At 42.5% G+C, this 22344-nt stretch overlaps 1 protein-coding gene across 3 annotated transcripts; it reads right to left on the reverse strand.

Moving 5' to 3' along the window:
* Positions 1-6746: 6746 nt before the first annotated feature.
* On the reverse strand, positions 6747-21051 carry LOC110521324 (bromodomain-containing protein 1). Of its 3 annotated transcripts, none has more exons than XM_021598809.2 (13): positions 20807-21051; positions 16301-17667; positions 16058-16214; positions 15418-15549; positions 14229-14357; positions 13777-14089; positions 13341-13610; positions 12689-13186; positions 12475-12601; positions 12132-12262; positions 9292-9386; positions 8809-8957; positions 6747-8647 (listed from the first exon to the last, which is right to left on the reverse strand). In XM_021598809.2, the coding sequence occupies exons 1-13, from the start codon at positions 20933-20935 to the stop codon at positions 8464-8466; spliced, it is 3681 nt and encodes a 1226-aa protein (XP_021454484.2). In that variant the 5' UTR covers positions 20936-21051; the 3' UTR covers positions 6747-8463. The 3 variants fall into 3 exon arrangements, with proteins under 3 accessions (XP_021454484.2, XP_036824670.1, XP_021454483.2); XM_036968775.1 differs by having other exon boundaries at positions 16046-16214; positions 20807-21050; XM_021598808.2 differs by lacking the exon at positions 9292-9386 and having other exon boundaries at positions 8100-8647; positions 20807-21049.
* Positions 21052-22344: the final 1293 nt, after the last annotated feature.

Here is a 22344-nt window from a genome sequence, read left to right on the forward strand (position 1 = left end):
AGGCCCTAAAAATGTTCAGAATCCAACCACCCAAGTCATAGACTGTTCTCCCTGCTACCGCACGGCATGCACTACCGACCCACCAAGTTTGGAACCAACAGGACCCTGAACAGCTTCTACCCCCAAGTTTTAAGACTGCTAAATAGTTAGTGAAATAGTTAACCAAATGCTACCCGGCCTATCTGCATTGACCCTTTTTGCACTAACTGTTTTGACTCATCACACACGCTGCTGCTACTGTTTATTATCTGTCACTTTATTCCTAGTTATATGTACATATCTACCTCAATTACCTCGTGCCCCTGCACATCAACGCAGTACTGGTACCCCTTGCATATAGACAAGTTATTACCTCGTACCCCTGCACATCGACGCAGTACTGGTACCCCTTGTATAAAGCCAAGTTATTACCTCGTACCACTGCACATTGACTCAGTACTGGTACTCCTTGTATAAAGCCAAGTTATTACCTCGTACCACTGCACATTGACTCAGTACTGGTACTCCTTGTATATAGACAAGTTATTACCTCGTACCACTGCACATTGACTCAGTACTGGTACACCTTGTATAAAGCCAAGTTATCATTACTCATTATGTATCCACTATTACTTTTATTATTATGCGTTTTACTTTTCTATTATTTCTCTATTTTCTTTCTCTCTGCATTGTTGGGAAGGTCCATAAGTAAGCATTTCACTGTTAGTCCACACGTTATTTTACAAAGCATGTGACGAATAACATTATATTTCATTATATTTAAAGTAATTGCTGATGATTTGTATAAAGTTCCATTTTCTCAACTGTTTTGTGTCTTTCCACAGCCAGATTCGTTTAAACTACGGCCAAATTACTCACATTGCCTCAAATTGCTCTCCTTCCATTGAAAATGAATTACTTCCAGCACTTCATAGCCTTCTATTACTTCTGATGAAAATGGAGGGGCGGACACATCATGCCAGATAAACATGCACAGTGAACCATTTCAAATGGCACCCCACGGATTCTTCTGATTTCCTAATTTAAAGAGGAAAACACAATTTTCAACCCCAAAAAACATAATGGAGTATGTTACATCTGTCTCAGCGCATCTCATTGCCATTACAGATAAAGTGATGGAGATTAGAAAAAGGCAAGAGAGTGCCAGTATTTACCTACATAAACCTGTACTCAAACACTCCATCACAGATAAGAGGGACATTGTCATAAAATGCTCAGTAGTTATATCGCAACTGCTGATTTATATGAGCACACATTGGGAATGCAGATAACGTTGTCTTTGCAGTGGATCAAGGGCTGTCAAGGTAATGCCCTGTCCACTGAGAGCAGACTGTTGGTGACACTATTTTATCACATTCTTTCTTTATTCCCCAATTGCAATGTTGCTTAACACTGCAAATTAATCTACACACTGTCTTCTCTTGCTGTTGCATAGGGTAAGCAATGTGAAACAGAATACTAGGGAGGAGTGCCTATTCTTGCTGCATGGCTCACATGAAGGTGAGCTCCAGGTTTTCTTGTCAGACATCTCCTTCCTCACCTCACCACATCTTACCTTTTCTCCCTGATTTCTCTGGAAGACATGAGTGCATGGTTAAAGATGAAGGCTGAACAAAAGTGTATGTGAGAAAATTTGAAGCCGAGTCGTATTACCTCGTAATCCTCCCAAAATGAGTTGTTCATGACGAAGGGTGTTACACCGTTAATCTTCCCCCTAAATCCTTAACCCCGATGTCTCCTCAACTTAATCCGCGTCTACCCTCACCATTCCTTATCTTTACCTGGACACTTGTTACCTTTCGTTGCAACACATATCCCCACACAATGCACCAAATAATGCGGCACTCAGAGAGGCGAGTGTCTGTTGGAGAGATAAGATTTTTTTTAAACAAAGTGTTATTCCAGCTATTCTGGTGCCTCCTGTTATAGAGCCCCCGTTATAGAGCACCCGTTATAGAGCCCCGAGTATCAAATCTAATTCAGCGGAGAAACACACTAAGCCCTGTCACTCAACACTGGCTGCCCTTGAAGGAGAGGAATGGTGATGAGAGCAAAAAGTATCTCAGGACTAAGGATGAAGCCTTGTCTACCAAATCACGCAGGACCACAGCACTCCCTCTATTCCCACAACAGGATAATTATGCTAACAATAGCAAGGAGTACACAATATAGAAAATGAATGACTTAGACAGCAATGCTAATATACATCCACATATGCATGCGATTTGTTCACACATGCGTATACAGACACAGGCATGAATGTGTGACTTCCACATACATAAACGTATTGAAACTCATTACACACACACACTCACATGCTCACACACACAAAGTAGAGTCTACACCCTGTTGGCATTAAGACTTCTCTGTGTGTTTGCCATGAGCACAGAGTTCTGTGCTTTGCTACTCAAGGGACTAGCTACTCCAGAGGCGTCAGAGGCATAATTGTGTGCAATGAAAATAGTGTTTATTTATGAGCCGGACATTGCTAATTATCTTCATTGCATAACTAATTATTTCTTACTTCAAAGGCATTTCCAGTGAGACTGAGTCTCTTGGTCGCTGAGGCGGACTGACTCATGACTCTGAAGATATTTATGGCTAATTGGTAGATAATGATGCTCCTTTCGGGAGGGGGTTTGTTCAGCGGTCTCCCAAAAAAGTTAGATAAAACAAGTACACACACCACACACATGTACACACACACACACATTCATAGTAAGGAATAAATAAACATTCTAATTGGGGTTGGGGTCAATGAAAATGTTCCTCGTTGTTGAATTGAAATGAATAGACCTAATTCACGCCGTGGTCATGGTCATAATCCAGACTAGTGAGGGTTAGTGAAGAGGAAGTACTCCATTAAAGACAACGGAAAATCATGTCCAAACTTTTTATGTTATTTGCCAGCCAACCTAAACAGAGTATGATTAAGCTGATTAGCATAGGAGAAGGTACATCAAAGACATTGAAGCAGTTGTCGATTAACTCATAGACACAGTCATAAATCACATTTAAAAGATATACTATGCAGGAATTGCATAGTTCGCCTAATTTCAGTTTATGTGACAAAACAAACAGGTATAGTGTAGAGAATATTTGTACCATCTAAACAGCTGTGAAATATATTTTCCATAACCAAAGATATTGTATTTTCAGCTGTTTGATGCTGGTGCACAAAACCAAGAGTAAAATACACCAACATGAAACTTAAGAACGGGAAGCACAGAAATAGTGCACACAGAACAGATCTATCGCTTCTTAGACCTGCTTTCAATGAGAATGACAGATCTATAACACACTTTTCTATGTTAATTTGGTTGCGGCTTTAAAATGTAAATATTACAGATAAATATTATTTGGCTTTTTAACTTTTCGGATCACTCTGGTGCAGTATTTATAAAACCAAATTGAGTGAAAAAGATAAATTATCAAATTATCATGTGCCTCAATGTAGTTGTACATTTTAAAAGCATGGTACATTGACAATATGAAAGCATATTGTACATTCTAAATTCATTATTTAGTTGATTTTAACTTAGAAACCTAACATTTGGCAAGGGACTAGCCCTACATCATAAATGTGTACTATAAATTAATTTATTCATGCTATTTTCTGCTCCTCCATCTCAAGAGAATGTGTCTACTGAGGTTAAACACGGATTTATAAATGTACTAATTTAGTAACTTATTTCAGTGATTTTGAACACGTTAAGTCAAAACTTTATTTCCCTATGCATGTGCTCCCACCATTGGCCTCTACACTTGGCTACAATTTTCTTGTGTAGCACTGCCCCTCAGCTGACATTAAGGAACACTGCATGTTCAATCCCTGACAATAGTTTTTTGACAGCTTTTGACCTATTCAACGATGGGGGGTACAAAATCCATTTTAGGACATCCTCAGTTGTAAGCCATGGGTTTCAGTATCACCTGAAAAAGTGTCCTCCTGATCCCTAAAGGCAATTAGCTGGAACAGACTCATCTCTGCCCAAACAACCTTGTGTCCCGAACCTTTGCTTGACGCTATAGGAAATCAGTAAAATAGGAGTCACTCATCAGATCAAATTGCTTCTCATAGCAACTGTAATTACATGCAAAGCTCTACCTACCTCAGTAGAAGCACATAGCACTCCTACACTCACTCTAGGCTTACACATCACATTCCTTCGACTCATTTAACAGTAGCCTTGTTTGAGGCAGTTTAGCAGCATGCGGCATTGTTTTGTTTAAAACATCAGCTAATGAAATATGTAAGTAGGCTTGACTTGTGCGAGCCGGAACTGCTCCTAGGGAAGGAGCCTATCTCCTGTTTCTGTAGCGTGAGGCAGCTAGATGTACAAGTACACCCCCTAGACAGGACACTAGTGTACGACAGGGCCATACCCCCCAATCTATATCTTTATTGCTGAGTGGTAAGCAGAGACATATCAGCCCCCATTTTTACAGTCTTTGGTATGACTCAGCCAGGGATTGAACTCACAACATTACAATCTCAGGGCAGACACTCTAACCATAAGGTCATGAAATATTGCACCTGATCAACTCTAAATATTCATTTAATCCTTAAAATACATTTGTTTTATAATCCAGGATTTACTTGAAACTTGTCTTTATGTTTCTGAGTTGTCCAGGACCGTGTGGTGGTAGTGAGCTGCAGCACAGCGATAGAGGACGCAATATTGGACAGCGCCATTGAGGTTATCTTCATTTTGAAGTAGTCAATGTTCTTCTTCTATGAGTTGGTAAACAATCTGAAAGGGAGCATACTGCCACCGGGGAGGCATAAAGCCAAGGTTGGCAATTTACTGCCACCTACAGTTATGGAATGATTGCTCAAGAATATAATTAATTGGCTGATTGGTGACCTGGATGTAATTATGTGATCCTTCCTTAACGCATAGGAAGTCTCATCCATTTGACTACTTCAAAATGGTGAAAGTCCTCAATGGAGCTGCACATGCTAAAACGGGCTTTTGGGCATTAGAGTCATCTATCTATCTCTATGAGTTGTAGGTGCTAGGCAACTTTTCTGAGAATTTAATGTGCCTGATTGAATGCCTTTTTACTGTGCAGGCGCAACTTTGTCCTTGGTGGTATAGGCTTATTTTTGTTTTGCCAGTGATAAAAGTGCTAGTGGTAAAATCTCATCATTTCTATATTGAATAATGAATATGAAATATATATTTAAAATGTAAAAGATCATTAAAGATGAATTCTGTAAATGTTCATGTTTAAAAGATGTAGTGGTGCAGCTAATGCTGCGTTCGTCACCACGTGGGAGGTGGGAATTTACTAGTTGTGAAGTGGTAAATATCCGTTGGATGCATTCACGTGCTTTGAACTTGTTGAGAGATGCCGATTGGCTAATGGCGAACAAGCTGCGTAAACAATAAACTAAAAGTATAGCTAGGATGAATGTAAACAAATGATAATATTCAAAAACTATATTAATAGATTATTTTATATAAAGAATATTTTGTGGTTGCATTTAACTGCAGAAAATACTGCTATTAAAGTCACTTCCTTGGCAGGTGATGTCAGAGGTCAGCATGTGGGAGAAGTGGGAGCTCAGGATGATAGTTTCCCACTAGGAATTACCAGTTGGAGGGCCGTCAAGTGGAGTTATATGTTCATTTCCCACTTCCCACTTGGTTACGAACACAGCATTATTACCTGCCTTTGGTATCTTCCAGGTATGGGCGGGGCGATCTGGCAAGGTTATGAAAGTCAGTTTGGGCCAGTGTTATCTTCTCACTATCTGGTGAGTTAGCCTTTCGTTATTTAAAGCAGCTGTCGATGTAGCTTTGCTTTTAGTTAATCACTTAATTTTGTTTTACAATGTTTTTGTATTTCGGTCTTTGGGAGCCTTGCAAGCAAATACATAACTTGCCACGACTCCTTCCACTCTACCAACACCTTCTAGCCTCCAGTGCCATACTTTCAAGATTGTGGCCTCCTTCTTACACAACTATCCAACCTTCACATATCTGTTTCATATGTCACTTTTGCAGCGTGTCTTTTTGAGACATATTTTTGGTGGTTCTCTGAAGAACTGTTTGACATCTTTGACCAAGTCTTGTGGAGATGTGCCATAAGTGTTTATTAGGCTTGTTGCACATGACTCAGGGGTCATGACCTGCAGTGTCACTGAATTTCATCAGATACAATGTGGTGCGACTGCATCAGTCGATCGATGTGGGCCTTGGGAGAACATTTCCCTTACCATAGTGATAGGCTAATGATCAACATACTGTTACAGCGTTTGCTGCCTGACATTGCAGGCCTAGCACTCTCCCTCTGCACTGCAGGCATCGCCTTCCTTCCCCAAGCGACAAGGTGGCATGCAGAAATAACGCCTTCTCAGACTCACCTGCTGGGGTTCTCTCACGTAATTTCACAGCCGTCTGCCCCACACACACACACGAGAGGGACTGCTGCCGAACTAGCAGATAATTAGCTCAGTCAAAAGTTCTCTGATGAGGCTGATGCTGGGAGATTGATCTTCACGGTTAGTTGACTTTCTCCGGCTCATGCCGCTGCAGCCTTCCTCCCCAAACAATTAGCATCCGATTGAGGGAGATGTAGGCGGTGAGAAGCCCACTGTTTCTGCATGGACTATGTGCTTCCCTGACATACAGTCCTGGAGAAAATCATTATTTTTGCTATGTTCAGCCATTAAAATAAACATACAAGGTCAATGTCAAAGTTTATTATATCACTTATGGTTTTGTAAGGCAATTATCAAGAAAATTTGCATTTAGGCTATTTGATAGCATTGGACAGAAACTTCTAATCTAGATCATGGTTGTACTATCATGTATTAGATGGTGGCAGTAGACATGAGGCCCCTTGGTAAACGTAATTAAAGTATCTCAGGCAGTAGACTTTTGCCATGCCATAGCTCCACCTTGTGGTAGTCTGTAATTGTCTCAGTTTCATTTCATCAAACACAAAATCCATACAACACAGAAAATCAGTGATTCAAGAACATTTTTTTTATTTTCAGTGTTTTATAAAAAATACTGGACTTTGCCAGCATCTACTCCATTGGCTATAATGTAGTTTTCCCAGAGAATAAGACTAGTAAAGTCTATTTATAGAACATCCATAAGAAACTGTATTTTGGGCTACAGAAAAAAATAATTCTACCCACTGCTCCCCAGATCCTCCCAACTGAATAAAATGCCATGGATTCTATTCCCACCTTTAATATTAGTGCCTCTGGTAAAAAAATAAAAAATGCAAAAAGGACCTCTACAGCTGGCTCCTAGTGAGCCATTAGTATCTCTTACGATTCTTTCTATATAAAGTAATGCATATACATTTCTCCTTTACAATAAATTACTACAGGCACATTCACCCATGGTCATGGTCCCTGTACCACAGTCAAAACCATTGTGTATGAAGACAAAAGGTTTGCAGGTTGTTATTCCCCGATCTCACACACACACACACACACACACACACACACCACAAAAGGCAACAAAAAATAAATGTTTAAATGTATGAAAATCTGGGCAGCTGATTTTTGGTTGTGTGTGAATGATGCACTTTCAGCTTTTTAAACACTGAAAACATCTGATGCATACAAGTATAAAGATTTATAAATATGTACAAAAAAAAACTAAAAACACCAAGTCCGGTAAAAACATTCTTGTTTTTAAAAACACATTAATGCCAAGAGAAGCTTTCCATAAACTTCGATAACTTAAGAAACTGTAAAAAAGTAGCTAAAATAAAAAAAACTTTCAATCAATACAGTATATATTTTTCCCCCCCTGGTTGAGTCTGTTGTAGCCTAGACTTGCACAGGTTGTAGCACCAGCAGATATTTAATATGCACCATAGTGCTGCCATGAATCACCCCTGCAGTATAAATAGCAAGAAAGTGAACACGCAGTACCAATAATACATGAAAACAGAATAAATTAGTGTCAGGCCTTGTGAAAGGTATTTTCAGGGTTAAATCCAGGGTTGCTGTAGAGAGTAGATTGGAGTGAGGGTGAGAATCATGATGGCAGTGAAGGTTGCAGCAGTCTTGCAGCACATTACAAGACAGACTCAACTCCGGCACATTCATCACATTAGACCAGTGATTTTCACAAGTCAGTCCTTAGACGCCGTATGAAGATTTTTGCAGCCGCCAATCCAATTACTTGAGTTTAGTTGCATAGCTCATAGATTCATTTGAATATACTGCAAGCTACAGTATTTTGAATGGAATAGATTAAAATAGAGCATACGCAGCGTGGAGTCATACCATTTACCCATGATCAGCTCAGTTAATATAACCAGACAAGGTGTAATGAAAACCTGCAACAAGAGACCGTTGGGCTGCTCCTTCAATACAGAGGAGACAGTAAACAATGATGGGTGTGAGGAATTCCAGGGCTGCTGTGGAAAATCAAGTAAATAGAGTTAAGGACTCCCTCTAGAGGTGAGGAGGTTACATGACCAGATTCAGTCCACATCGCAGGGCTCGCTGCTAGGCCTGTCCCCGACCTGGCTCCAGTGGCTCATGGCGCGCTGGAAGGCGGTCTGCACAGCTTTACGGATGCCAGAGGAGCGGCCCTCCTTCAGTTTGAGCTTGTCCACGGTCTTATTGATACCAAAGGCAACCATCTTGGATCTAGGAAGCCATTGCCTATCAAATAAAGTGACGTAGCGTTAGCATTATGCTACATCATATTACCTCTGACTACTACTGGTCCTCAAGAATAAATGTCCAGGTTCAAGTTAACTGTTGGCCACGTTAGAAGATCATACAAGTGGCGAACCATTGAAGGGGAGGGAGCATCATCTCACCAGCTGTGTTTGTTGTCGAAGAAGTGGACGAGGAAGAGTTTCTCTTCGGACTTGTACTGCATCAGCTCTCCGACTCTGAGGACGTCCAGAGGGGGCAGGGAGACCCCGTGGTGGTGACGCCACGCCCTCGGCAGCTTCGGGTCTATGATCTGCATTTGGGGGGGGAGGGGGAGAAAAGTGATTGACTCTAGTGGTCTGAAAACAAGAGGACGCAGTGAATCCTGGTGGTGCAGCAGTGGTTCAGATTGGTGGACCGGAACTGACAATCACACTAACAAACTACCAAACACCCGGAAAGCTCTAAGCTATCTGTATTACCCCATAGCGACTCCTAACACACTCATACCATCCACAACACATTGCAGCTGAGCAGCTTGCTGCATGGGTGAGCACAAACACGAGCTACACCACTTACGATGAGACGAATGGATGGGAAATTAGACATATAGATGGCCAGTCTCTGGGACACAGGCTCTCACTCACCAACGCAGGGTAGGAGGGATATCCACTACATTTTGCCCAAACTAGTTTAAGGGGTTCAGCACTAGAGGACATCCAAATATTTCCGCTGACAACTTCTACGGAAGCAGGAATAACGACAAGCAAGTTATGGGGGAGGGGGGAGGGGGGGTTCCACTGCAAACAGACGAGAATACCACTCCAAAAGCCATGCTCACACTGATAGGGAAAGACAACAGTAGCAAACAAAAACAAGAATGTACGTTCACACACAGTGAAATATTACAGGGCATCAAAACATTGAAATACAGTGAATCGTATGAATTATGAAACAACACAAGGTCAATGTAGAGGGTAACCATTCTGCAGTTTGAGACCAAGGAGAAGACAACCGAAAACTTCTGAATTATGTATAGGAAGTGGGATTGATTAGTCTGGACAGGGAGACCATTGCTGCCTTAGGGCATGTCAGCTCAGGCCACTGGGACATTAAAAAAAAAATCCCAACCATGGCCCCAGTGTGCGAAGAGCCTCAGCTGTCTGCTGTCAAACGAGCTCATGTTCCATGCTCAGACGCAGTCTTGCCAAGAACACAAACTCCTGTCTAAATCAAAATATGTACAGTACCAGTCAAAAGTTTGGACACACCAACTCATGCCAGGGTTTCTTTATTTTTACAATTTTATACATTGTAGAATAATAGTGAAGACAACAAAACTATGAAATAATACATATGGAATCATGTAGTAACCAAAATAAAGTGTTCAACAAATCAAAATATATTTTATATTTGAGATTCTTCAAAGTAGTCACCCTTTGCCTTGACAGCTTTGCACACTTTTGGCATTCTCTCAACCAGCTTCATGAGGTAGTCACCTAGAAAGCATTTTAGTTAACAGGTGTTCCTTGTTAAAAGTTTATATGTGGAATTTCTTTCCTTCTTAATGCGTTTGAGCAAATCAATTGTGTTGTGATAAGGTAGGGTTGGTATACAGAAGATAGCCCTACTTGGTAAAATACCAAGTCCATATTATGGCAAGAACAGCACAAAGATAAATGACAGTCCATCATTACTTTAAGACATGAAGGTCAGTCAATCCGGAAAATTTCAAAAACTTTGAAAGTTTCTTCAAGTGCAGTTGCAAAAACCATCAAGCGCTATGATGAAACTGGCTCTCATGAGGACCACCACAGGAAAGGAAGACCCAGAGTTACCTGCTGCAGAGGATAAGTTCATTAGAGTTACCAGCCTCAGAAATTGCAGCCCAAATAAATGCTTCAGAGTTCAAGTAACAGACACATTGCAACATCAACTGTTCAGAGAAGACTGAATCAGGCCATGGTTGAATTGCTGCAAAGAAGCCACTTTTTATTTTATTTAACTAGGCAAGTCAGTTAAGAACAAATGATTATTTACAACGACGGCCTACCCCAGCCAAACCCGGACGACGCTGGGCCAATTGTGCATCGCCCTAAGGGACTCCCAATCACGGCCGGTTGTGATACAGCCTGAAATCGAACCAGGGTCTGTAGTGACGCCTCTAGCACTAGATGCAGTGCCTTAGACCGCTGTGCCACTCGGGAGTCCGAAATTCTATTAAAGGACACCAATAAGAAGAGACTTGCTTGGGACAAGAAACATGAGCAATGGGCATTAGACTGGTGGAAATCTGTCCTTTGGTCTGATGAGTCCAAATGTGAGATTTTTTGTTCCAACCGCCGTGTCTTTGAGACGCAGAGTAGGTGAACGGATGATCTCTGCATGTGTGGTTCCCACTATGAAGCATGGAGGTGGTGTGATGGTGCTTTGTTGGTGACAGCGTGATTTATTTTGAATTCAAGGCACACTTAACCAGCATGGTCACCACAGCATTCTGCAGCGATACGCCATCCCATCTGGTTTGGCCTTAGTGGGACTATTATTTGTTATTCAACAGGACAATGACAACACACCTCCAGGCTGTCTAAGGTCTATTTTACCAAGAAGGAGAGTGGTGGAGTGCTGCATCAGATGACCCGGTCTCCACAATCACCCAACCTCAACCCAATTGAGATGGTTTGGGATGAGTTGGCCTGCAGAGTGAAGGAAAAGAATCCAACAAGTGCTCAGCATATGTGGGAACTCCTTTAAGACTGTTGGAAAAGCATACCAGGTGAAGCAGGTCGAGAAAATGCCAAGTGTGCAAAGCTGTCAAAGGGTGCCTACTTCGAAGAATCTCAAATATTACTTTCTTGGTTACTACATGATTCCATGTGTTATTTCATAGTTGAGGTCTTCACTATTATTCTACAATGTTGAACATAGTCAAAAGAAAAGAAACCCTGGAATGAGTAAGTGTGTCCAAACCCTTGACTGGTACTGTATGTTGTACCAATCTTAGAACTTGCTAACCAGTCGAGACAAAAAATCCCCTCTTCTTAACCTGGGTACCAGTCTGTGTTAATATTCCAATTATTGCCACTCCTTGTCATGCTAAACAAATGTTTAGTATATGGACACAGAGTACATGGAGTGGAATGTTAGCACAAAACTAGTCTGGATTTCAGGCTACCCTCTACTTGCCTAAGCTGAGACTTGCAGTCCATTGGAAGCCAATACATGCACAGGATTCCTTGAGGTTTACTGGCCAATTCGTTTTGGGAAAATTGTAGAATTCCAAATTACTCAGAATAAAGTTTAAAAAAAATAAACTAATACGAATATACTTTTGTGACAGGGCAATGGCAAATGACTATGTTAGCTATTCCAGAAACAAATGATAAACCACTACCACAAAAATGGATACATGTATCATTCATAATGTAAGTCCCATCCTGGCTTTAATCTCCTGAAAGTGTGTTTGTGCTAAGAACCAGTGTCTCACCTGCTGCAATCTTAGCGGCTTTGGTGAAGTCCCCATTTCCGATACAGGTGACGAGTGCGTTTTTGTCGTCCACTGTGCTCCTACGTGCCATGGATGGCCTTCCTTTCCCACTTTTTGGCACGCTGACCGTGCTGCAGGAAACAAAGGGAAACTAATGTGCCAAAAGTGGAGTGCAACATCCTGCCTTTGACCACAGACGGCTCTTAGAGCAGACACTGGATATAAATGCTAACATGGCACTGTGATGCAGGCCCACTGCCTATCCTGTACCTGGTACTACACAGTAGAGTGCTGCAGGCAGAGAGATTGAAATATTGCTAATGTGCTGAGGTGACAGTCATACCTGGTGCTACACAGCACGCTGCCGCTAGGGGAGATGCTGGACTCGGAGGTACAGCGCCTGCGAGGCTCCATCGGCCTAATGGGGCTGGTTTCAAGCTCCGGCTCAACAACAAATCCATTAGCTAGTCCTGGAGACAAGAAAAAAATCTCCATTAGATTTTGCATGCCAAAAATAAAAGTAAATAATCAAAAAATAATTTAACACTGGGCTTTACCTGTGTCAAGACGCTTGATGGGGGATTCCTCCTCATCCTGGTCACAGCCTCCACAGGCACTGTGGGTCCTCTTCCTGGGTAGGAGGAGAGTCTCCAGGCGAGGAATAACCACAGAGAGGAAGGTTTTGGTGCCCAGCAGCGGGGAGCCGAGCTGATGCTCAGCTGTCCTTGGGGGCTTCTGCGGGCTGGCATTCTTGGACTTGCGAAAGAGCACATTGGTCCGCCTGTTGCCCGTGCTAGAGGGCTCTGCGAGCGTGGAGGTGGCCCCAACACTAAGGTGACTGTCAGAGACCAGCGGGTTAGAGATGTGCCCGTTGAGGGTATCCCGGGGTACTGAGGTAGTGGTCTTGACACCGTTGCACTTGAAAGTCTTCTGGCTCTTGTCCTCATTGGATTTGATGGGCTTGAGCATGGGAGGTTCTGAATGACTGTCTGAGTTCACAAGTGGCGGCGACGAGTTCAACGGCTCTAGTTTCGGTGGGAGCAAAGACTCCCCTTCTATACAACCAAGACAGAATCACAGAAGGAAATGAAAAAATCCTGACATGTAGAACAGGCAAGCTAATAGCCTACAGTTCATCAAATAAGACATCAAAGCAAGGAGAAAGCATTATTGAACCAATTCTTTGCTTTTAGACCTGCTGGTACGTACCCTCTTCCTGTGTGCTGTGTCGAGTGGGGGGCAGTGGTTTCTCCTCAGTCTCTGCTGATTTCGGTTCGGAGGGGGCGGCAGCGGGGTGTTGCGTCTTTAGGTATATCTCGCTGCGAACATCTGTGATGGTCTTTTTAAGCAGCTTCAGTCGCTTGCTGCGAGACGGACTGGACTTCATGGCACTGCTCAGGTCCAGCTTCTCCAGCAGCTCTTTCAGTTGCCCTTCTAAAGACATGTGCTGCCGGTTGGCTGGGTTTAGTATCTGGTCCACTGCAAGACACACAAACAACAACTTGATTGGCTGAGCTCAGTTGTGGCCCCATTCCAAAATACTATAGTACCATAAATCAATAGTTAGATTCAGCAACAGGTATTTAGTTGATTTGGCTGTGGACCGATTAATATAGAAGTAAACATATGTAGAACATGTTCTTACCATCGTCCCAGGAGAAAGGGGAAGGAGCCTCCACCTTTGGCTGCTCAGGAAGGTGCATCCCGCTGGCAAAGTCAAAGCCGATTCGCTCAGCCTCCCGACAAGTCTTCCTGAGGATGGCCCCACCTCGGTCTTGCAGACGCAGACCGGCCTTGTAGAAGAATGTGTCCTTGGCGTTGTACTTTATGCAGTTGAATATGATCTGATCGAAGTCAGCCTCAAACTCCACCAGGCTCTTGTAGCCGTGGGCATCAATGCGCTTCCTCATGGTGGAGAAGTCCATTGGCTTCTTGATGTGGTCCAAGTAGTCAGGCACCTGAGAGGGATGGGGAGATGGAAAACAAAACATGATGCTGATAGAAAGGGTACCCAAAGAATGAGTTAGGAACCATATGGTACCATTTGTTTTCAATCTGTGGAAGTAACATTCTATTGTGGGGTGTGCGGGACCTTACCTCTTTAACGCTGACAGGCTGGGCAAAGATTTTGGCTGGGTCCTTCTCCTGAAGCTGGTCCAATATGGCTCGAAGTAGAATATTTAAAGGTGTGAGCTGTACCTCTAGAACGGACTGTTGGAGCTTCATCTGAATGGGGACAGGACAAAACACAAAGCTGTAGCAGTATACTAATATTTACTAAGGATTCCAACAACCAATCCTAAAGCTGTTTCAACAACAAGCTAGGTTCCCATTCAATTGACGACAGACTTTCATGCAAATATTCTAAAATATGCATGAAGAAAATATGCGCATTTTCCCACCAGTGGTGTGTTTTCACCAAACAGACTAGTTGAGGATAACAATCAGCGCGTGACGTAGTGCACACAAAATTAACCTTTTCACAAAGTTTTCATGTACCAAATAAAAATCTTAAAGTTTGTGTTTCCATCGCATTTAACTCTAGCGATGGTTTTGTCACAAAAACTGTTGCGTTATATAGCAAATGTGCCTTCTCTGGTCTTGGAACATGCGCTCTAGCCAAGAGCTCGCCAATACAGTGCAGGAAGGCTGTGCAGGTAGGCTATGCATAAAGAATGCATACATAATGATATTAGTATGGATATGAGCGAGAATGTTTTATTTGTCAAACAGCAGTCAAGCATCATGTCACCAGAATTAGACCCTCAATACTTTTGGAAAGGAGCATCAAGACCACTATGCACTTTCACCACCCTATGAATTTCATCAGTTATTTCATCTGTAGCCTAATAAACCGTATGCTTTCCGGAGTTGTAGTGGGGGGACCACACACACACACACCATATCATCTTGTGACTCCAAGTTTACTTCGATATGGTAGTTTTTATATCAACATTTGTGCATAAAAAGGCATTTCCATCACCATTTCTCATAATTAATTTAAGACACAAAAGGATCCTACCATGTCGAACAAACAAACGATCTGTCGGAATTTCTAAAATTGTAGCGAAACGTCCGGTTTCCATTACAGCTGTCATGATTTTTATTTGTTGGTACTCAGTAGGACTTGACTCGCATAAAAACTTTACATACAAACATGGTTACAGATTATTTCAAAAGAAGACCACATTTTATTTATAGGAGGGCTCACAACTATCCATTGATATGCTGTAACAAACGTTCTAATTTCACTACCGCAGAAAATAAGAAAATCAATTCTCTGTACCTCCGCTCTCTTTAGCTTCTCCCTCTTCCTGATCAGTTCTAGCAGTAGGCGAGCTCTCTCCAGGTCTTGGCGTAGGCGGTGCCATTCCTTTAGCTGCTCCTTCATCGCTTGATTATCCTCCACCCTGCTGTCCTGTAACATCAGAGTCCAAAAAGGCATTTTAATGTACATTCACAAGACATACATCTCAGGTAAAGGGAGGCAGAAAATGACATGGCGCTACCTTCAATGGACACTGGTGGAGAGCCATTTTGAATATGGCTCTGACTAAAATAAACTAGGCTAATTTTAATTACATTTCTTCTCTTTTTTATAGTCTATATTGAAATGAATGGCCGATCTCAATTTACATGTGTAATATCATGTAGTGTCATGTATATTATGCATTTTATTTGTTGTGTTTTGTTTCCTCTTTGGACCCAAAAAAACCAACATTATAATCCCAAAACTTTTGAGAAGATGGTGCAAACACAGGAAACTGCTCCATATTTATCAAATGAGCTATTAGCCTGCTTTATTTTGATTTCCGAGTGTCGGAGAAAGGTTTTAAAACACAAGAAAAGTAATTTTTAAAGCAGACACGATTCTCTATCTCGAGGATTTGGATGCCATGAACAATTAGACTGACCACTGGACTGACCAGCTGCTCTGGTTTGGGGACCTGGGTGTTAGCCTGAAGCCGCCTGATCAGCGGAACACCCTTCCTTGACTGTCTCTTCAGCATCCAGTAGCTCAGGACCCGCTCCACAAACACCTTCTTCTTCTGGACAGACACTTGATTGAGGATTGTGTCAAAACTGGGGGGGCATATGTTAGCATTGGTTAGGAAAATATTTAGAAACATTTGGTTGGTAGACAAATGAAGTAAAAATAATATGCCTACCTGCTGGGGGTTATACTAGGCCCAGGTGCAGCAGGAGCCTCTTCCTCAGGCACCACCACCACTATCTTACTCTTCTTCAGCCACCCTTTTAACCTCCTCCTACCTCTTTTGTCACCCCTCTTGTGACAGACACCGTTGTTAGCGTGGTCTTCCTCGTAGATGGCAAGGGGTCTCCGGGTGCACCCTTTAGGAGTGTGAGCGCAGCAGAAGGCTGTCTTCTTCACAGAAAAAGTGGGCGATCCGGTCTCTGTGAATTCCTTGACAGGCTCCATTTTCATGTAGAGGCCGGCCTTTTGGGCACAGCTGACATGAAAGGCTGTGTAACAGTTAACCTTGTGGCACTGGATGCAGGCCCCGGCACCCTTCTCCTTGCAGAGGTAGCAGGTGAGTTTCCAGCGGGCGGGCGGTATATTGCTGACACCGTCGATGGGCTCGATGAAGACCGTGTCAGAGAAGCCCACCTCTGGTACCCACAGGGCACACACCACGTGGCCCCAGCGGTCATCGTCCGTCTTCTTCAGGGCGCCGCCCTTGTTGGGGCAGAAGACACACTCAGCGGGCCGTGAGGGGCACTGGAGGCAGTGGCGACACAACCACTGGCCCTCTGGGATGTAGGGAACACCGTAGCACTCCTGGTGCACGGCCATGTTGCAGGAGTCACAGAAGAGAATAACATTGCTGTCCTGGCCGTCTCCGTCCATGCAGATGCAGCAGACAGCGTCCTCGTCGATGAGGGACTGGGGGTCACTCCGGCCCTGGCTGTCAAAGAAGGACTCCTTCTCAAAGCGGTCCATAAGAAACTCAAAGAGGTTCTGGGACACCTGGCTGACACCCTCACTTTTCCTCTTGTCGTTGAGCAGATCCAGCCAGGCGTAATCCTCCTCATCCATGTCGTATTCCACCTCCTCATCCAGCTCTTCGGCCGTCTTCTCACAATACATATAATAGATGGAGGGCCTCCGAGACACTGCGGGAAGGTTGTACTCCACAGTGCGGAACTTGGGTTCCAAAAGGGCGCTTACTTGAGGGTCAGTGCCATGTGTGGTGGTGAGGGCTGTGCTCCTCTTCTGCTGGTTGTCTTTGAGTCTCACCGAGCGCACCAGGACTAGCTGGGGCTTCTCGTTGTTCTCCTTGTTGCTGTTGCACTCCATGATCTCTTGGGCCGTGGGGTCATCGTCGGTGATGACATCCAACTTGTCATATATGCTGATCCTGTGCACGCGGCCATCTATCTCCAGGTCCACCATGCGCTGGGCCTGGGCGTAGGTCATGGTCTCCTTGTTCGGTGAGGGTTTGATGGGAGAGGGGGGCCTCTGGGGCGTGGACATGCGATTATGATGCCGTACTTTTTTCTTCATCTTGAAGACCTAAAGAGCCAGCAAAAAAAACGATTTAATTGAAATTTCACTTGGGGCAATACCAACCAAGATTGTAATAAATCATTAGCCAGCCACAATTTCCATTTCTTGGTTTCAGTTATGTCTAGTATTCTGACATAAAATAAGGCTCTTAGTTAACAAGACAATGCCTAGTCCCGAATGTGGCGATGCTTTCCATTGTGTACAGCATAACTGTGTACATTTACATGAATGTAGAACAAACTAAACGTTCCTTGTCTGTCACGCATGTTTAATCACATTATATTTTAACTTACTCTGACGATTTATTGTCCGTGGGGTTGCTCATTCAGCTGGTCGACATTCGATGAAATATCCACAGGGAAGTATTATTAAGCAGACTACAACATGTGGGTCTCTGTGTGCGGAAATAATGATGTTTGCTCATGACCTACGGCACGTGCACAAGACGGAAGTACATGCAAGTGATGCATTTATACTAACCCAAGTCTAGCAGGTGTTTACATGGTACATGGTTTTACGAATGTGCCAGAAATGTCAATGGTAATACCTGCGCTATTAAAAGTCGGGTAAATAATACTTTCCCTCAAATTTCGACCAGCTGAATGACCAATCACACAAACAACCGGTAGAGTAATATCAAATATAAATTGTAGTCAGCATTCTTCTGGCTTGTAAGAAAAAGTGTAAAGTTTCTGATATTTTTTCAGACTATACCAATAACTTGTATCACAGTCTGATTAATTAGGCAACCATTTAGCTAGCCTGGGTAACGTTAGACAACTGTCAAAAAACAACATATAGCTAGCTAATGTTAGCTAACTTACTAACTTGGCAATGCTAAGTTGTGCTAGTTAGCATTAGCTAGCTGCTTCAAACAAGTCACAATTAGATAGCTACTTTAAAGTAATGGTAGGTGATGTTGTAGCTATTAGGCTAGCTGGCTAGAAGTTAACTAGTTAACGTTCGCTAGGCTAACTTAGCGTAAAGCCAGTTTGTGGCTAGCAAATTAGCTAGATTCCGAGCTAACGCGGTAACTACTGAGCAAACTAACGTTAGCTTCAATTTGTTGAACGTTGAGCAAGGCATAAATATAATATGTATATGAAGCCAGGAGAGGGAGATCCCGTAAAAGCACAGCGCCAGCAGTCTCACTTACTAGAAAGAGTTAGCTAGCTAAGACAGTTCGTTCACAATACGCCAAGAGGGAAATATGGCGTCGGACTAAACAAGAATCCGAGTCCATTCGTTAAAGTTCTAATTTTCCCCACTAGCATGTATAATTCATTTATATAAATGATTTTAGGTCGGTCTAAAAAGCACGTGTGTGTGTGGATAGGAAATTTGGCTATACCTACCTTTGTATTTTCAGTAATTCTGCTTTTGAAAACAGCAGCGCTTGCAAGCAATGGCGCCGAAGTAGCCTGCGCAGAGCAGCAGCAGTAAATCCACACACAATCCTCTCATCCAACGGGCACCGCTCGAGCAGTTTTGAATTATAAATTTGAAAGATACCAAGAGGTATCCACGACGAGTGTCTAAATTCCAAATTCGATTCTATTTCAAACATAAATATTTCGGAAAAGCCACCAAATACTAGCTAATGTCCTTTTCCAACAGGGTAATAATCAGTAACTAGCAAGCTGCCCCTGGTTTCTTTTTCCCAACAACAATGCGGTTGTGCAATGTGCAGCGACTCCATAGAGATGGATAGAGCACGCTAGTGCCCAAAATCTAGTGTTAGCCTTCTACTTTAAGTTTTATTGGCGAATCGCAACCAACTGAAAGGTGCATACGGCGCCACATACTGGATTGTGAGGCCGGTCACGATCTATCTATACCACTATTTTCTCCTAACTAACCCTTAATTTCTAATAATATAAAATAATTCCCCTCAAGCCTCACTACTCCCATCACCCCCACCACAAATACTTCCCATCACCCCCACCACATTCCTTTCCAATCTCTCTGACCATATCAAACAACCTCTCAATTTCTATTTCGTACATTTCACAAAATAATACATGTTCAACCGTTTCCTCTACCATACATCCATTACACATTCCAGTACCAATTTCAAAGATGAATTAAATCCCGAATTCCCTTTTCATCCTACCTTTTCTTCTCATTATATGACACTATCTCCCATACAGATTTCCTTGAACTATAAAAATGTCTGCCCTTACTACTTTCATCCCATTGTCTCTGCCAGCAATCTAACACGTTTTTTCAGGATCAATGTTTTCATTTCCCCTTCTACCCAACTGCACCTGTATATGCACAATATCATTTTTCACTGCTCTTTTTGCTATTATATCTACGATATCATTTCCATAAACACCTGTATGAGCCAGAATCCAACAGAACAGAATTTCAATTCCATTTCTTTGTAATCCAAACAGCATCATCATTCTTTCTAACCATAAATCCTCACGTTCTGAATTTCCAGATCTTAAACTACACTAAACTGATGCAGAGTCCCAACATATTACTAGTCTTCTTGGTTGCACCTCCTCTGTCCATTGCAATCCAACAATTATCGCAACCATTTCTGTTGAATATACAGATAAATCATTAGTCTATTGCATAGATTATCATCAAACTCTTTGAACCTACTTTATACACTGCAAGACAATAATAAAACTGATTACTAATATATTGATACACTATTGTTTCTACATTATCTTCTTCACACCATTGTTTATTTTCTTCTGTCATGCTAAGATCAACATGTGGTCTTGTATAAAACCATTGTGGCACATTTCCTATTGCCACAGAGTCCATAGTGGCATTTCCCCAGTATCTAATATGCATATCCTTGCTTCAGGTCCTGAGGTACAGGCAGTTAGATTTGGGTGTCATTTTGGTATTATGGTATTATCCGTAAGAGTCTATCCTTACGGGATAGTGGCATTTCCCCAGTATCTATTTGTAAAGCCTCAACTGGTGCAATTTTAAATGCACATCCTGAGTGGCCTCACTTGCATCCTATCAAGGCGCAACAGCGATGTAAAAGCCGCAGAACCATATACAAAGCACCCATAATCTACGGACGATCTCATCAAAGTACGATAAATATTCAGTAAAAATTGCCTATCTGCACCCCCAATCACCACCAACTATTGTCCTCATGAGATTCAATACTTACATTTCGTCTCAATACATGTAATATGTCTCCAGATTGCCCCAAATACTTCAATGATGTTACCCTTTCCATTCGTTCTCCATATAATAGAACACTGACATCTTCCTTAATCTTTTTGTTAGCAAACAACATATGGCAAGATTTAGCATTCCTCTACTGCTTCCATTTTCTCTATTACATATGGTGTATTCCTTCCCCTTTTCCAAATGGCACCATCATCTGCATATAACGCTGCCCCTATACCCTGTCCAATATTCCCAAAGATATCATCAATGTGAATAAGATAGGACTAACCTTATGGAGTTCCATTTTCCACTTCATATTCTCTTAACTATGGGCAATGTCATTGAGGACAATTTGAAGTAGTCAACTGGGTGGGACTTCCTGTATTGTGGAAGTATCACATTATAGGAGGTTGGTGGCACCTTAATTGGGAAGGACAGGCTTGTGGTAAATGAGTGGAATCAAACACATGGATGCCATTCAATTTGCACCATTCCAGACATTATTATGCACCGTCCTCCCCTCAGCAGGATCACAATTCCATCCAAGTCATCAGCCAATTAGTTATAATTATGAGCAAACATTCCATAATTGCAGGTGGCAGTATGTCACCAATCTTTTTTTTAAACTAGACAAGTCAGTTAAGAATAAATTCTTATTTACAATGACAGCCTACCAGAGAACAGTGGGTTAACTGCCTTGTTCAGGGACAGAACAACAGATGTTTACCTTGTCAGCTCAGGGATTCGATCCAACAACCTTTCATCTCTAACCACTAGGTTACCTACCATCCCTTTGCTTTAGACTTGTTCAAACAACACACTCCAGGTGGCAGAATCCACCCTTTCAGTTTGTTTACCAACTCAAAGAATTAGTAGAAGAAAATTGACTACTTCAAAATGAAGATGGTGTCAATGGTGCGCCACCAGTTGAGCCGCTCATAGCGATAGTTAAGAGGATGCAACATGTTATCTGTGAGAGCATTGGCAACACCATGGTTTCCACTAGTTACAACAGCCACAAAGTCAAAATGGTCTATAACAAATTAGGAAAATCAAACTGTACCTTTTGGTCTTAATTTAAGCGAAAATCATGAAGTTGTGAGGGTGAAGAAAATGGTCTGATCGACATTGCTGTTCGACAGTTCAAGCGACTGACTGATCCACAAATCACCTGATTTGCTCTCGAAAATGGTCATTGAGAAAGTCCCAGTTGTGGTGGTGGGGGGGGGGGGGTGGACTCGTCACTAGTTACCACAGCCACAGAGTCATAAACCCAGCCTATTTCTTACATTTCTCTTCTCCAAAATGTTATTTTAAACCTAACCTTAAACCCAATCTCAACCACACTGCTATCCTTACATTAATACCAAAAAGCACAATTTTACGATACAGCCCATTTTTACTTTGTGGCTGTGGTAACTGGTGATAACCAGTAGGGAGCGCTTTCTTCTTGGGAGTAGGCCACTGTGCTTGGTATGTCGATCATGGAAAAACCAAGCCCCACGTGGCTCACAAGAATTTCCCACAGCCTTGGGT

This window comes from Oncorhynchus mykiss, chromosome 30, assembly GCF_013265735.2.
Source record: "Oncorhynchus mykiss isolate Arlee chromosome 30, USDA_OmykA_1.1, whole genome shotgun sequence".
NCBI classification, from domain to species: Eukaryota; Metazoa; Chordata; class Actinopteri; order Salmoniformes; family Salmonidae; genus Oncorhynchus; species Oncorhynchus mykiss.